Source organism: Morone saxatilis, unplaced genomic scaffold, assembly GCF_004916995.1.
Source record: "Morone saxatilis isolate NCDOM2014 unplaced genomic scaffold, NCSU_SB_2.0 Contig11, whole genome shotgun sequence".
NCBI lineage: Eukaryota > Metazoa > Chordata > Actinopteri > Moronidae > Morone > Morone saxatilis.
This window is the reverse complement of record NW_023339663.1, coordinates 28471554-28487398: the sequence shown is the minus strand read 5'-3', so window position 1 is coordinate 28487398 and position 15845 is coordinate 28471554. Positions and strand designations below refer to the sequence as shown.

The 15845-nt window shown below is 41.9% G+C and overlaps 3 protein-coding genes across 3 annotated transcripts in view; 1 reads left to right on the top strand and 2 right to left on the bottom strand.

Annotated features, from left to right (window-relative positions):
• Nucleotides 1-1823: 1823 nt before the first annotated feature.
• On the bottom strand, nt 1824-5910 carry LOC118343567 (protein C19orf12 homolog). Its single transcript, XM_035682455.1, has 3 exons — nt 5753-5910; nt 3768-3942; nt 1824-2392 (listed from the first exon to the last, which is right to left on the bottom strand). The coding sequence occupies exons 2-3, from the start codon at nt 3925-3927 to the stop codon at nt 2127-2129; spliced, it is 426 nt and encodes a 141-aa protein (XP_035538348.1). The 5' UTR covers nt 3928-3942; nt 5753-5910; the 3' UTR covers nt 1824-2126.
• A 1250-nt stretch (nt 5911-7160) lies between these two features.
• si:ch211-260e23.9 (tumor protein p53-inducible nuclear protein 2) lies at nt 7161-11212 on the top strand. Its single transcript, XM_035682454.1, has 4 exons — nt 7161-7318; nt 8578-8713; nt 8822-8984; nt 10117-11212. The coding sequence occupies exons 2-4, from the start codon at nt 8599-8601 to the stop codon at nt 10343-10345; spliced, it is 507 nt and encodes a 168-aa protein (XP_035538347.1). The 5' UTR covers nt 7161-7318; nt 8578-8598; the 3' UTR covers nt 10346-11212.
• Nucleotides 11213-11298: 86 nt separating this feature from the next.
• Nucleotides 11299-15845, bottom strand: part of zgc:162297 (uncharacterized protein LOC555865 homolog) — a 7436-nt gene continuing 2889 nt past the window's right edge. Inside the window, exons 5-6 of the mRNA XM_035682453.1 lie at nt 15331-15458; nt 11299-12461 (exon numbers count right to left, since the gene is read on the bottom strand). Of these exons, the coding sequence (XP_035538346.1) occupies nt 12271-12461; nt 15331-15458 (319 nt within the window). The 3' untranslated portion in view covers nt 11299-12270. The remainder of the gene's footprint in view (nt 12462-15330; nt 15459-15845) is intronic.

Genomic DNA, 15845 nt, shown 5'->3' with positions numbered 1-15845 from the left:
ATGGAATTTGCAAGAATCCACCGGGCCTGAACGAAAACCACCAATCAGAGCCAAGAAAAATTTGTTGATTGCTAATTTGATTCCCATGTTGTCAAATACAGATGCTTTGGGGCTCTGGAAATGAGACTCAAACTCAACTATCTTCAAGCGTCCAACCCAAACCATCTTTATATCTTTCTTGGCTCTGGCTCAGTGGATTCTTACAAATGTCTTTAGGAGCAGTAGGAGGAGCCAGAGGAACCTGATTGTTTCACAGGATATAGTGAAATATGACAAAATAAATTATTTTTTTTTTTTACCATCACGATTTGACCTTGTTGATTTCAAAGGCTCAATGTAGCAGCAGTGGTGGAATACTAACAAAATAATCACTAGAGTCAAAGAGTTCAGTTTTCTTTGTTGGTTGGTTGTTTTTCTAAGAGCCCATATTGGCTGTCACGTCTACACACTTGTCATAATATTGGTATTGCAACACAGAGGATGTCTCCTGCATCCTGCCTCGGGGTCATACATGTGTTGAATTTGACACAAATCTGTGTGCTCTCGGTTGACTTGGTCATCACTTGAAAAACAAGTGAGCAATAAGGGTGGAAAAGCTTTTGGCAGGGTTACAATATGAGGAGGCAATAATACAGAGTCTGTGGTAAGGGTTAGGGCATGGGGCCGAACAGATTGAAGACATTTATGAATACTGTTCCTGATCTGTGGCTGAAACATGACAGCAATGACATTTGAATAAAGCGTAAAGCTCTACAGGCATCAGTTGCTTTGATTGTGTCACCTTTTCTACTTTGAACTGATCTGTGTTTTTGAGGTTGAGTACACAAGTGGAACTCACAGTTGCTGCCAAGTAGAGTCAAAATTTGAACTTAACATGAGTCTATTTTGGGGGGGAATTTCACTTTCACCGCAACAGTAGAGAGACAGCAAAGGCAGCAATGGGCCCGGGCTGGACTCAAACCCAGTGCCTTGATTCCAGGGTACCTACCAGGTATTTGTATTTTTATAATGCATGACTTCATCTCTTATCTTCCCCGGCAGTAATATGCTTCCTCAGACTACATATTATTTGAATAAAAATCACTGCATGACATTTTACTGAAAGGACTCAATAAAACATTGGACATTATTTTGACTAAATTGGCAATAGATAAATTATATTAATATATAAATATAAATTATATATAAATCAGTATATATTATGGGCTCAAGAAAAAACATGTTTGAACACGGTTTGAAAACAATTTGTTACAGATCATGGATGGTGTGTAACACATTTTATCTAAGTTCACAAGTCCACTTACTAGTCATTTTGGAGCTTTCAACCAAATCAAAGCTCCAAAAAGATAGTAGGTGGACTTCAGATCTTCGATTATTTTTTGACGTAAAACAAATATAATCTGCCATATGATAATGTCAATTGTGAAAACCTGCATTGTACAGATGTGTGTATTTTTCTAAAATGTTACCATCCTGAGAACTTTATAGGTCCAGTGTGTAGGATTTAGTAGCATCTCGCGGTGTAGTTGTAGATCACAACCCCCTCGCCTCACCCTCCCATTCAAAACTTGTAGGATAAACTACAATGGCTGCGGAAAGCACACAAAGCCCCATCTAGGGCCAGTGTATATCCATTCTGGGCTACTGTAGACTAGACTGTAGACTCCATAGAAGGACTGCTCCCTCTGTAGATAAAAACAGCTAATTCTTAACTAAAACACAATGATTCTTATTTCCTGGTGATTATACACTAATGAAAACATACCTCAGATTCTGAAAATGTTACACACTGGACCTTTAAATAAGTAAAAATCAGTCAAAAGCATGATAGCTTCAAATCCTCCTTTATTTTGAAATTCTAAAGCAGAGGTATATTAAAAACACCCTGATACAGAGTGTGAGAATAAAGAGGTTCTATGCTAATCCAGGAAAATGACTCCCCAGGGACAATACCTTTATGCTGGGAAGTCAGGCACACTGTCACACAAAATGTCATTTGTACTAATCACTGTCTATTGAGTAACACAGAGAGGTTTATATGATGACTGTACAAAAATATGAATATGTAAAGGCCTCTGGTAGTGTTTGGCAAGCCCACCATCCTGAAAAGTCCATGTGACCATAACTCAGTCTTGATAGCGCACCTCTGCTCTGAGCTCCTTTGAGATGTAGCTGAGCAACGCTGCAGTGACCTGCTGCTGGAGGGTGGCGTTACCCATCACAAGGGCAATGAGCTGGGCGGCGTCCATCCAGTCCAGGTTGCCTAAGACGGCCACAACGTCATTATAGAGCTTCTTTTGCTGGGCAGGTGGCAACTCCATCAGGATCTGAGGCAGAGGCCTGAACTGCCCGCTGGTCATCCAGCTGCCCAAGAGACCGCCTACTGCTCCCCCTGGTGACAGAGAGGGATAAAGGGTCAGCTACAGGCTCAGGATCAATCCAACCTGAGGATGTACGAGTATGAAGTAAACCTGCCTCAAAGACAACTGAACACACAGCTGATGAAGAGTCTTAAAGCTGCAGTAGTACATGAGACTGTGAAATATCTGTGAAACAATCTGGTTCCTCTGGCTCTTCCTAGTGCTCCTAGTGGTGTTTGCAAGAATCCAGCAGACCTGAACAAAAACAACCAACCAGAGCAGAGAAAGATAGAAAGACACTTTGGTTTGGAAGTTTAAAGATAATTGACTGTTGAGCCTCATTCCCAGGCTCCCAAAGCGTTGGTATTTGACAACCTGAAAATGAGACTCAACAATCAACCATCCTTCCTTTGTGAACCAGAGTATTCAGAACACCATTTGCATGTGGCTGGGGAAATGCAGTGGCAAAGGAAAGGGCTGTCTGATGGGAAGATAAAGCAGTGGAAATGTTCCTGATACAATGATATTTTAAGGTGGGAGTTATATGTGGTTTTATTAGATTTTTCTGCTGTATTCTGTATTCAGCAGTGCTTTGCTCTGCTTCCCTGTGAGAACTCCTGTCTACTGATGTTAATACACCAGTACCTCATACGACCCCAGCAGCTATCCCTGTAAGGCAGGGCCAGGCAGCTCTATCCCACAGGAACACGCTGAGGTGTTTCGGGGAGTTTAGAGCGTCGCACTGAATCAAAGTACGATGTATGCGTATTCGCTCCTCTCCTGTGTGACATAAGCATCAAAGAGCCGTCTCACTCTCTCTTCCTCTCCATGCTGCATGTTGGCGTTCATGGTTGCTTTCAGCTCGGGAAAACGTGTTCTCCCAGTGTCCCTGCACCCAGCAGACACTGTTCTACCTGTCATTAGGGGGACGGGGGCTTAATACTTAACCCTTATGTCCTTTCTTGGAATAATTCACCTGATACTATATACTGTAAGTGAAATCAGCATTTTGGCTAACTTTCTTGCCGTTTCTGTAGCCCCTTCCCTCCGACCCATGTCACCACACTGAAATTCTGCTGCCTGCCGTTGAGGACTAGTTCTCTCTCCTGAAGTGGGAACAGGAACCAATAAAATGTATTCCGTTTACTGCAGAAAGAGAACTTAATTTAACCGAATCACTTGCAGCACCTTTAAATACGTCCTTGTGTATTAGTCGCTCTCCAAAAGGCCTCGTCTGTGAACTATAGCTGACTCAAAGTTTTGTATTTTCCTTCGAGGTTTGGGACCCTACAAATCTCACAATCTCCTGTGTGGGCTTGCCGTGTGGCCCCCGTTGATCAGGCAGCTGTAATGTCTAGTTCACAGATACAGAGGTCAGAATCAGTAGTCCGAGTTATTCATTCTTACCAACAGCGATCCCCGGAGGTCCGCCGAGCAGCCCTCCTACGAAGGCGGTTCCTCCTGCCACCAGCGCTCCTTTGGTGGAGTTTTTCACTGCGACCTTGATCTGATCATGAGCCGATATCTCACAGCACAGACGCATGACATCGTCAATTCGTGGAGCCATCCCTGCGCTGAGACACTGGTATGAAAGAGAGGACAGTTAGCTTTACTGTCTAGCCAAATAAATAAAGACACACCTTTATAGGGAACCGTTGGAGATCTCCCAAACTAGTCCCTGTATCATCAAACAAGTGGGGTGGTATATGCAAAATCAACCCCCCCCCCCCCATCTTGTCCTGTCAGCTCCAGAACTGTTGTTCAACCAAGTACAAGATTCGTACTTTCCGCCTTGTTACGTGTCCCCATCCGTCCTCCCAGCCTGTTGGATCGAAGAAGAAGGTCATGAGTGCGATCAAATATGAACTCAGTTGGTTCTCATTGCCCTCATTCTTCAGAACCCGTGCCACCATTAATTCCCCTTGCCTTGAAAAGCAAGAACCAAAGCACCAACCTCCGCAGTGGTGTCACCCACCAGCCCCAAGAAAGCGTTTAAGTGGCCCGTTGCCAATTGTTTGGTTGTTGTTAGGTTTTTTCAACCCCTTTTTGAGGCCAAAGGAAGAAATAACCCACAGCACCTGGTTTGTTTCCGGTCATGTGGGCACCCCATTCAAAACCCTATTTTTCGTCTTTCCACTGCACAGAGTCCAGCTTTATGGAAAACAACCAATCTTTCCAGTGGTGAACTACCGCTTTGGGCTTCGTTTGGGATTAAGAAAGAAAACCTTAATTTTGCCCCAACGAGTTTGCAGGCACCAGAATTTTACTTCCACACAGATGAGGTTTAAACCATCTTTATCTTTATCTTATCATCTATATCTATTAACTACGGAACCAAAAGACCCTTCTATACAGAGTATTGGCCACCAAAATATTGGGGTGGTAAATGCAAAAAGGCAAACCTTAAGATTGCTCATTGTACATTATGGCAAATCCAATAGCAAATCAGCAATAAAACCCAAAATGACCAGAATACATTTCCATGCAGTGGGACCCTGCTGGAGCTTCTGGGGCAGGCTTTAGAAAGAGTTACAATATTTGTTAAAATCCCAAAGTTTCTGCCAAACTTTGGGGTCAAAGAAATCAGTTTTTGCCCAAATCACAAGACGATGCAATGTATCAGAGAGGTACAAGTGCTGGGAATGTAAAGATACCGCAAGAAGTTATATTGCATCATGGTCAATCGTGGAATCCATGCAAAAGAATATATAAGACTAAATATATTTAGTAGATGTTTGTCTGTATCTTTGTCTGCCATTATTTGTCTTTTAAAAAACTGTGAAAAATTGTATTGTGAACCTGGTATTGTGAATTGTATTGAATCGTGATTGAGGGTATGGATACATCCCTAACACACCTGCTCTTGTTCTACCTGGGGACAATGCAGCCAGAGAAACAGGTTCCTCTGGGAGTTCCTCATCGTTTCTTGTAAATAAAGTTTCACTTTTGCTTTGGGGTCAACATAAACTACACAGCATAGCAACACATTAATAATAATGTAGATGTACAGTATGTCCTCGCATTTAAAGCTCCCCTCATCAATATGAAATATGTGTTCATTCATTATTTGAATTGTTAATAAAATGATGCAGGTACTGCTCTTACACTGTGTGAGTGTCAATAACAATACACATTATAAGCTCAGTAGGCAGAATGAGTAGTAGAAGTAGAAGTGTTTTTAAAGTCTAGATAACTTAATGACAATAAAGACAGGAGGTTGAATCAATGCTTTCATTCAAACACAATTTAAAGTGAAGTTTCTATTCTAATACATGGCTTCAAGCCCCCCGGGGTTCATCTCCTCTCCGTCTCTGGTTATAAGAGATAGAACCCAGCAGTCACCAGCCTTCCCTCCATAAGTGTCCAATTGTTGTGTAGTTGTTACAAATTACCTTCACTGTTTCCGTCCGTCCTCTCCCGAATGTGCGAACTGCTACTTTTAGTTCTTCACATGCGTTCGGCTTTCTTCCAACGTTATGATCTTTGCACTGTATGATGGGATTGTTGGCGGTCTCTACTTCCTGCTTTACAGAAACATCCGGGAGTACATAACAGAGAATCGAGACAAGATAACAATGTTCAACAAACTATACGTAGACACAGACAAAGTCAATCTATGTGATTGTGTTAGAACGCTACAAATGCTATAAGTCACCTAGATATATAAAATGCCATTATGTGTTTGTGCTGAATACTTCCTACTGAAGTTACTGTGCGCAGTAAAGTCGACACAAACACAAACAATGTGTCTGTGAGTTAGGAAGGGAGAGTCAAGACTCAAATTGTTCAACTGAGACGGTAATTATTGTGGGTTTATCTCGTTTTTATTCGGGAAGTCAAAGCTTAACTTCAGAAGTGTTTTTTTTCTTTTCTTTTTGCAGTGTTTCTGTTTTATAACAGTAAAACCGTTTCCGTATAGCGCATGCGCACTTTGCAAACCAACAGTGTTTGAAGTAGGAAGTGAATCATCTGGACCTTAAGAGGTCTCTGATAACATTTAAACTAAAAAATAAAGATTGAGTTAGCTACTGTGTGTCTACTTTGTCCGTAGTCCACTCGCTCTTTCTTTAATTTAACTATTTAAAAAAGTCCTTTCTTTTATTTTTCACAGACGAAGGTTTCTCCAGGCTGTTTTCTTCTGTCCTTCGACGCTGTAGCTCCAGTGAGTGTGTGTTGGAGTGGAAGCATTGTGTCGCAGACATTAGCATTATCTCTGTACAGTATGAACGGGGCTCTGCAACCATTCCTCCACAGGACACTTTACTCACCGCTGTCTGTGAGCTCGGTCCACAAATAATACAAAATAATAAATAAAAATAGACGGGGTATATTTCCGTCCACATTAGCGTCTCACTGTCACATTTATTTATTTTGTATTGGTAAAAAAATACAGTGAACCATAGCAGTTCATAAAGATTACAAATAAATAAGTAAATCTAGAAACCAGACGAATCAAAGGGTCAAATAATAAAGATAATAAATACAATAAGAAATAATAATCAGTTGACAAACACTTCAGAATACATTTTAACTACTAACATACATTTCTTATTGTTACAAATGTAAGAGACTTAAAATAGCGTTCAGTGTCAGTGGGAAGTAACTGAGTTAAGAACTGACTCTGAATATGAAATGTGTCTGATAAAATAAAAGGGGCGTTCCCCTCAGTGACCATTGCATTGTTTTGCATTCTCAGAGCAATAACACTTTGTTGTTCAGTCTTGCAACAAGTGCATGTGTTTCCTACACTCATCCCCGCAGAGGAGCTCTGTTGACATGTGACGCAAACTGACCCCGCCTCGCTGGGCGGGGTTTGGTGACGTTTCAGGACACAGTGAGGAGGTCTCTTGCCGATAAACAACTTCAAGATCAAAACAATCTGTGAAGAACAGCAGCGTAGAGGGATCCTCGCAGTACACCGGCCACACCCGAACACAAACACCGTTGGAACTGCTCAGGTGAGTCAGCCCGTCACTCTGTGTCCCTGCTCAGTACTGGCCTTTATCAGCCTGGGGCCGCATCTGTCTTTTGTTCTCTGACTGCAGTCCTCTTCTTGCCTATGTGTCTCTGCAGCCGTTGCTTGTTATTTGGACTGAGTATCGCCGGTTCTGTATTTCAGAGGAGGACTACAGTGTTCACTTGAACAAACTCACCCACTGCTAGCAGCTCTTAATACACTACAGTCTGAGCCCACAGTCAGCTGTTTCTCTCTGAGCAGCATACAGCCAGCCAGGGGTTGTGTGTGAGAGGACAGTGTCCTTCGGTACAGTCTGTCTGTGTTTACAGGGAGGGGTCTGCTGACAGACACTGGGGCCAAACACGGTCTATTTATGGATCTGTGTTTGTCTTAAAACAACAGCACAAATGTGCCAATGTGTGTATTATATATGTAATCTATCATGGTATATTATAGCCATGGTATATTTTGAGATACAGCTCAGGATACTTTCAACAGCTGGGAAAAACAAGCTCTTGTGCAACTGTTTTTACCATGAGCTGACATAAAGCTGTGAGTGAATATTGGACCTGCAACCCTTCACATTCTGTGTGATAAGAACGTCTTTGACTACTTATTGTGACATTTCTCATTTTTAGTCTTATTAAGCAATATTTAATAGGATGCAATAGTAATATTAAGAGGCAAAAATACATTTACCCCAAGAATGACATGGGAGCCCGTACCAGGGAGTAACAAACAGTATTGATGATATGAGTTTTTTTCAGCTGCACTTACAAATACAAGTTTCCGTGTGGAAGAAATCTGCCCCAGTGTTATGTTACATTAACAGCTATAAGTGATGACAACAGGTAGTGCCAATTTCCCTTTAGAAAGTATGAAAATAATGTATGCTTTTTCCAGATACATAACAGGCAGTATCACAGATTATATAATGTTGCTGCAATCAGTGTAATTCCAGCCTCTTGTATCATCGTGTTCCCTCAGCTGTTTTACTTCTAAACTGTCCCCACGTCACGGCGACGTAACACCCCAGTGTGCTCAGGTTTCTGAGCTGGCCTAATGGAAGCAGTTGTTGATGCAGAGCAGGCTGTATAGGTATCCATAGAGGACAGCCTCTAGGGGGAGCCATTTGCACTGTTGACTTGCAAAAGGTCACAAGCAGGCAGGAGGTTCAGGTGGAGGATTAACTTGCTTTTGCATTCAAAGTATGGATTTATTTGATGTTGTTAGCTGAAACTTGCTGTTGTTCATTTACAGAGAGACAACAGAGGCACAAAGATGATCGGAAAGATTCTTTCTCACCTGCTTGGGAACGCTGGCGAGGACTTTGAGGCAGCGGACGAGGAGCTGATGGAGTTTGAGGAGGGAGGATGGGTCATTGTTAACCTCCCAGGTGAGAGACAGACTGCTAGAAGTACATCATTCACATCGATATCCTTCAAAACCTTCTTGGCTTACACTGGGGTGGAAACTGATGTGAACTGGGATGTTCCTCATACAGAGAGCGGGCCGCTGTCTGCCCCTAAGGCGGATCCCCTGGAGAACCTGCTGATTGAGCACCCCAGCATGTCTGTCTACCAGATGAGATGCAGGATGAGTGGAGCAGAGGAGGAGGAGGAGGAGGAGGAAGAAGGCTCTGATGAAGACGAAGAGGACACCTCAAGGTTACTTTCTACTCTCTACCTCCAGCTCACACAGCATCACACATTAGTCTTAGATCTGACTGCTGACTCAGTTTGTAGGATAAGGGAAGATCTCCCAAAAGTCCCAAAGAGCAGCCCAAACAGCTTATGTGGCATAAACACAGTGACTGCAATAGTCCACAGTCCAGTATGATGCCTAATTAGACTGTACTCCTGCTGTGTTGGGATCTGGAACTATTACAGACTATTATAGGAGCTAAGAGCAACAGAGCCTCTTTGCAACAGCTGAAGTCCACTGCCTAAAAGCTGAACAAGTATTCTGCTAATTTATTTAAACATACTATGAGGAGGTTGAACTGGTTATGAAACAGTCATTTTAATACTGATGCCTCTATATGACCTACATAAACTCAGAAGACCATCAGTGAGAGGATTGGCTATTTCTGGATTATACTATTCTTAGTCTGATTCCCTTTGAAATCATAAACGGGGAGGTAGAAACACTACCGCTTTTGTCCACAGGGGCCGCCAGAGTGAACACAAAGAAAAGTTCCTTTTAGGGGCTTTCCACCACTGCATATGTTTAACTGGAGAAAGATCTTAGTACCTTTACACGACCGTAATGCTGCTCCTGGCTCACCCTCAGGCAACATCCCCTCTTCATTAAATGTTCCAGCACTTCTCACCACACCCCAGCCAGGTTGGCTTAGATGCTCTCTCAGCCTTCTGTCCAGCCACGTAGAAGTTTCTTCCATTGTGTTTCTTTACGACCAAGGGCATCATTAAGTAGCTGTACCCAAATCAGATCCCAAAATGTCAAACTATTCCTTTAAAGGGTGAGAAGTCCTTAAGCAAGGTTGAGGTTTTCAAGGTCCAGAATTAACGTTCATGCTTAGCTGACAAACAATTTCTGTCCAGTTGACTGGTTTTGGGGATGACTGACATGTATTTGCATGAATAAAGTCAATGGGTGGGCGCACAAAGATCACCATTTTAATCCTAAAGCTAATATTAAGTGTAGTCCAGAACCTTTGGGGTATAAATCTTAAATTGGTTATGACAAAGATAATCCAGAGCTGCTGTACAATCACATATTGTATTCCACCTAATATTTCATCAACACTCACTGTATCACCTCCCTGTGTCTGTCTAGGCCAGTGGCAGTGAGGCGGCATATATCCTGGCGTCTGGCAGCCTGGGGAATCCCCCTGCCCTGCAACATCCAGCTGCTGGCCGTCCAGAGGGCCAGGACCCAGGCCGAGCGGAAGAAGCTGAGCCGCAGCGCCCTCCACAGGCAGAACCTGGCCAAGATGCGATTCTCCCCGGCAGAGAGACGCTACGGCCACTTCAAGCAGCCCTGCCAGCGCCTCTACAGCTACTGAACAGGAGGGACGGAGCTGCTTGAAAGAGGGTGTGTTGAGTTGCCACCATAGCCCAGTGTGCAGCACAGTGCCTTGAAATACTCAGGCTTTCTACCACTGTTTCACCTCACACAGTTCATTCTGCATATCCACCAAGGCATGTCACCACTTCCTGTGCAGTAAAATGGTTTAAAATCAGCCAAATGAAGCACAGAAACACAAGTTTATATCTTGATTTCAATATAGGCAACCAGCACTGTAACCCTCACGTCTGAAACCACTGAAAACAATGACCCTTGATCTCCTGACATCATGAATGACCCAGTCGGCCCCTCGGGTATTGAAAGCAACTTTCAAATTAACGCCTTTGTACATTATTGAATGAAAACAGTTGAGTTGTCTGACTTGTTTAGATTGATTAGATATAAGTAGGGGTAGAGCTAATAGGAAGCTGAGGGTGTGTGAATGTTGTTACACTGATCCAAACATGACAAATTGAAATCATACTTGGCTCTTAATTATGATGCAGTAGGAGTACGGCCCATTTGGATTGGTTATTCCCTGGCTGCGTTCAGTATGTATTGTATTACATGCCTTAGCTTTAGACGTTTTTGTTGAGTGTATTTAAAGTTAATTTCATACCACATCGACCTGTACAGCATTCATTTTGTGCAAAAATATAACGATGCTCTGTGAATTTCTTAAGGTAAATGTTCCTTTTGTTCCTGACTGAGTCGTAAGAAATAATTACAAAACCACTGTTTGTATTGAGTCTACCGTTTTGCAGGTCTGTTTTAGACTCACAAATGTAAATACAGTTGAATATTATGTTTTTCTATTTGTATAAAATGTAAAAAAAAAAAATGCAAATAAATCTTGTTTTCTTAAGGTGGTGGCTGTGTGTGTTAAATGTGGCAGTACATACAGTGATTGTACAGTGGAATTAAAGTGGCCATATTAGATTCATTTTCAGGTTTATGTTGGGGTTTTATTATAATAGATTTACATGCTTTAGTATTCAAAAAACACATTCTTCATTTCATTCTTTCTCTCTGTGGCCTTGCTGCAGCACCTCTATTCTCCCTCTGTCTGACACACTGTTTTCTGTAAGGCCCTGCCTTTAGAAGCCCAGTCTGCCCTGATTGGTTAGCTACCATGAGCTTGAGCAAGGGGGATGGGACTGTCACCTAGCCCAGGGGTTCCCAAACCTTTTCATGTCAAGGGCCTCCACTATAGATGCACATTAGACCACAGACCCCAGATTTGAGAGGGCTTTGTCTTAAAGGACCAGTGTGTAGGATTTAGCGGCATTTAGTGTTGCTTCACCCTCTTCTTACAAGCCAGAAGGAGAAAATACGGTGGCTGCAAAAAATGCAGACGGCCCAATCTAGAGCAAGTGTTTGTCCCTTCTGGGCTACTGTAGAAACATGGCAGCCTCCATCAAAGGTGACTTCTGTAAATTAAAAACAGCTAATTCTAACTCTTATGGTAATTCTTATTTCCAGGTGTTTATACACTAATGAAAACATAACTATGAATATTCTATATTACAGATATAGATGTTCAGATCTTCTAAATGTTATACACTTAAGGGATCCCCTCAGAGTATTTTTGTTTTTTTTAGGTTTCAAGATTATAAAGTCTTCATATTCAATCAAACTAGGATCAATTACAATCAATAAAAATGGCCATCCCCATTTGTTCGAACTTCCACAAAATGCTATAAAAGTTACAATATTCTATTCCCCTTTATGCTGCGGACCCCCTAAAACCCACTCTGCTTGAAAACCAATGACCTAGCCTATATGAAGCCTACATGTATTCAGCCTATATAAAAAAAAGGCTGAGTACAAACAAGGTGTGCACAACAAATCTATATAATACAAGGGGAAAGCCTCCAAAAGCATTATATGGCCTCTTTGAACATCATTCTCTCATTTTGTTTCTCATTTTAGAAGGTCACGTCTCTTTCCCATGAACCTCTTCACTTGCTCCGGGTCGACTGCATTGGCCCAGTGGCCACCCTCCTTGAAATGCGAACCGATGATCATCCCATTTGCATCCATGTAGCGTTCAATGTTGTCATAGGTCACTCCAGAACCTATGAGCACTGGGATCTTCACAGACTGGGAAACCTCTGCAAAAGCAAAGAAACAGCAGAACAGTAGTAACCAGGTCTTAAAAATACACACAAATCCACAAGACAGTTTTTTTAAATGTTTGTTCATGAATGTCACCCACAGTGTCTGCTGTAAGATTAAATCAAGAGAGGTTATGATTCACATGGTGAACTTTGGCCACTCTACACCGGCATGTAAGCTCCAGTATCATTCTGTCGGGCTGACCAGTGTCTGTTAAAGAGTGCATGTGTGAGGGAAAGGAGGAGAGATGTGTGTCTGTGTGTGTGTGTTTGCTCTCATGTGTGACAGCTCGCTCGCGTGCTAGAATCCAGGGCTGTGTGCCTGTTTGGCCCCAAGTGTTTACAGTCTTGTGTGTCGCGTTGGAGACACTCTGCTTAAAATAGCAGCCCTGGAGAGTTCAGACTTCAGATCCACTGACCCTCAGCAGATACAAACCTGCCTCCTTGGCTACTGAATAAGCCACTGATGGAAGAAAGTATTCAAATGATGGTAGAATTACTCCATCCAACAAGTAAACATCCTGCATTTAATAATTTACTCAAGTAAAAGTACAGAAGTAATACTAGCTAAATCTACTTAAAGCTGCAGTAGGTAACTTAGGTAATGTTTTGTCATTAATGATGAAAGTTTCTCTGTGTTTTGACAGTAGTAGTAAGAGACAGTGAAAAAGTCATGTTCCTCTGTTTCTAGCACTCCTAATGGGATTTGCAAAAATACACCATTCATGGACGAAAACAACCAATCAGAGCCAAGAAAGATAAAACGGTGTTCTGGGTTGGAGGCTTGAAGATAGTTGATTCTTGAGTCTCATTCCCAGAGTCCCACAGTGTCTGTATTTGACGCCCTGTCAATAAGACTCGGCAATCACCGTCCTTTCTCACCTCTGATTGGTTTGTTTCGTTCAGGCGGCCCGGTGGGATCTCATTGCAAATGTCATTAGAGCCACTGAGGAGGACAGAGGAACCTGATTGTTTCACAGATTATCTGTCTCATGTACTACTGACAGGATATAGTCAAAATTGACAAACTTTTTTTCTACAAAAATGACCGACTGCAGCTTTAAAGGTCCAGTGTGTAACATTTAGGAGGATCTATGTATCCATGTTTCTAAAATAGCAAGGAACAAAACAAAAATGGCTCTAGATAGGTATGTTCGCATTTCTTGCCATGGTAATTTCTCCCTCCGGCTTTGAACAGCCAAGTAAAGTGACAGAGTTGTGATCTACAACTACACTGCTAGATCCTGCTAAATCCTACAAACTGGTCCTTTACATATCAAAAGTGCAGGTACTCCTTATTCAAGTTGGTTATACAAGTTATATCACTGTATCATTATCACCAATACATGTGACATATAAGCAGTATTTTATGTTGCAGTCTGTTGATAGCCTTTTTTAACTACTTTATAGATTGTGTTATATTTATTAACATGATCATATATGTAGTGAGAATAGCTGTCAAATAAGCAGTGTTTCCTCGGAAATTTGTGACATCACAAATAGTTTGGAAGTCAGTCCTGGTCCAGGGTGCAACTTGTACAGTGTGATGTAGAAACTTGAAGCCACCAGTGCACATCCACTGAGAATCTGAGACTTAACTTAACTTCCAGCCGTCATTAAGGGCTGTAACAAATAAAACACGACTCAGTGGTACTTCACCAATAGTAACCACAGTTACTCTTACTGTGTGTGCTTGTATGTGTTTCTAGTAGAATAGTTAAATAATGAGAATGGCTGTTCATCCCTTCACTTCTAGGAGGGACACAGAATGAATGAAGTGTATATTGCTCAGAGTGCATAAGCTCGCTGATCACCACCAGTGAGTCAGCAATCATTTGGTCAGGCAATGAGGCCTTTTAAACTCAACAAAACTGTTTAGTTACCTAATGTTCATTAACACTGTATATGGTGTGTGTGTGTGTGAGAGAGAAAGACAGAGACAGAGTGAGCGCGCATATCCAGCATTCCTAAACTGAGCCACAGTGCGGGCAAGCTTCAGAGGGGTTCCATATTGGGTGACTGTTGATCTCTGGTCTGAATCTACAATGTCCTGGCCAATAGAGGATACTGAGCACTGCTGTCAGGAACTCTCATTGGGTGTCACTACAGGTGAGGGTGTCCTCTAGTGGACAGACAGGGCAGTGACTTAAAATGAATTACATAGTGTATATACTCCAGCTCTCAAATTTGGGGTGTTACTTTCTTTTCTTAGTTTTATTTAATTGTTAATTCAATAAGTTTTTAAAGATCCCTTTCAGTCATGGATTAAGACATGTATAGTCTGCTTTGAACAATAATGTGTTTCTTAAAAAGTATTATTTCTAAATTAAAATCCTTAAAAAGACATCTACTCCTTCTACTATATTAATAGTTTTAGAATCTATGAATATGCACATTTTAATTTCCTGCTGGACACAAGATGTCTCTTCCTTCACTGTGAAGTCCATTCTCAGTGGATGTGCACTGGTGGCTTCAGGTTTCTACATCACACTGTACAAGTTGCATACTGGACCAGGATGATGTCACAGATTCATGCTGGTAGGCGCCCTTAAATCAGAATTTTCAATAGCACAGAGAAACTTTCACTTTTCAGCAGATGGATGTGAAAACATCCTTCTAGTGTCAAACGCACGGACAGCTTCAAACACACACTGTAGGGAAGAAACACTGAATTCTGACTGGACGGTGGGTTTAACATTTTATAGATTGATGATTAATTAAAAATATCACTGCTGAATCATTCAACTCAATTTTAAAAATAGCTAATGCAGCCCTAGTTTGCTATCTAAAATTATGCCAAAGTTTCAATTTGCATTTGTTGCAGCACCATATGGCTCCTGGTTGTATGGAGTTTTTGTGGCAGTACCTCTGAGCTCCCACGGGTCAGCCTGCACCCCAGTGGCCGTTCCTGTGATGATGAGTCCGTCGGAGAGGAAGAACTCAGCGGCACGGGCCGTCTCTTCAATGCTTACGTCTGATGTCAGGGCATGGGAGCTGGAAAAACACACACAATCAGTGTGTGCGCACAGAGTAAAACTGACTATAACTCTAAACAGTGGGCTGAAAGGGTTCAATTAAATCAAAGTAAAATTGACTGAAAACTGGAACTAAGAACAACAGCAGGGTGTCAAACTTACAAAATACAAAGTGGGAGTTCATTGATGACTTAGTAGTAGTATTCATCAAGCTCTCTCTCACTTACATCGAAGTGTACGACTAACCTTTATGAGCAGCTCTATGCTAAGAGAGAAAAGGATTTAACCCACATCTGCTGCACGGTTCATTCTTTTACAAAACATCCTTACATTCTAATGAGTGATAATGTAATGTTATCCTGCATATGCCTATATGACTTTATATTTTATTAAAGGTCCAGTGTGT

What these genes read in the sequence shown, in the direction of transcription:
- si:ch211-260e23.9 (XM_035682454.1), top strand. Translation starts at nt 8,599, where the DNA reads ATGATCGGAAAGATTCTTTCTCACCTGCTTGGGAACGCTGGCGAGGAC. An exon ending in GGTCATTGTTAACCTCCCAG is followed by an intron (nt 8,714 to 8,821) that starts GTGAGAGACAGA and finishes TTCCTCATACAG; the next exon opens with AGAGCGGGCCGCTGTCTGCC. An exon ending in GACGAAGAGGACACCTCAAG is followed by an intron (nt 8,985 to 10,116) that starts GTTACTTTCTAC and finishes GTGTCTGTCTAG; the next exon opens with GCCAGTGGCAGTGAGGCGGC.
- LOC118343567 (XM_035682455.1), bottom strand. Translation starts at nt 3,927, where the DNA reads ATGGCTCCACGAATTGACGATGTCATGCGTCTGTGCTGTGAGATATCG. An exon ending in ACCTCCGGGGATCGCTGTTG is followed by an intron (nt 2,393 to 3,767) that starts GTAAGAATGAAT and finishes CTCTGTCACCAG; the next exon opens with GGGGAGCAGTAGGCGGTCTC.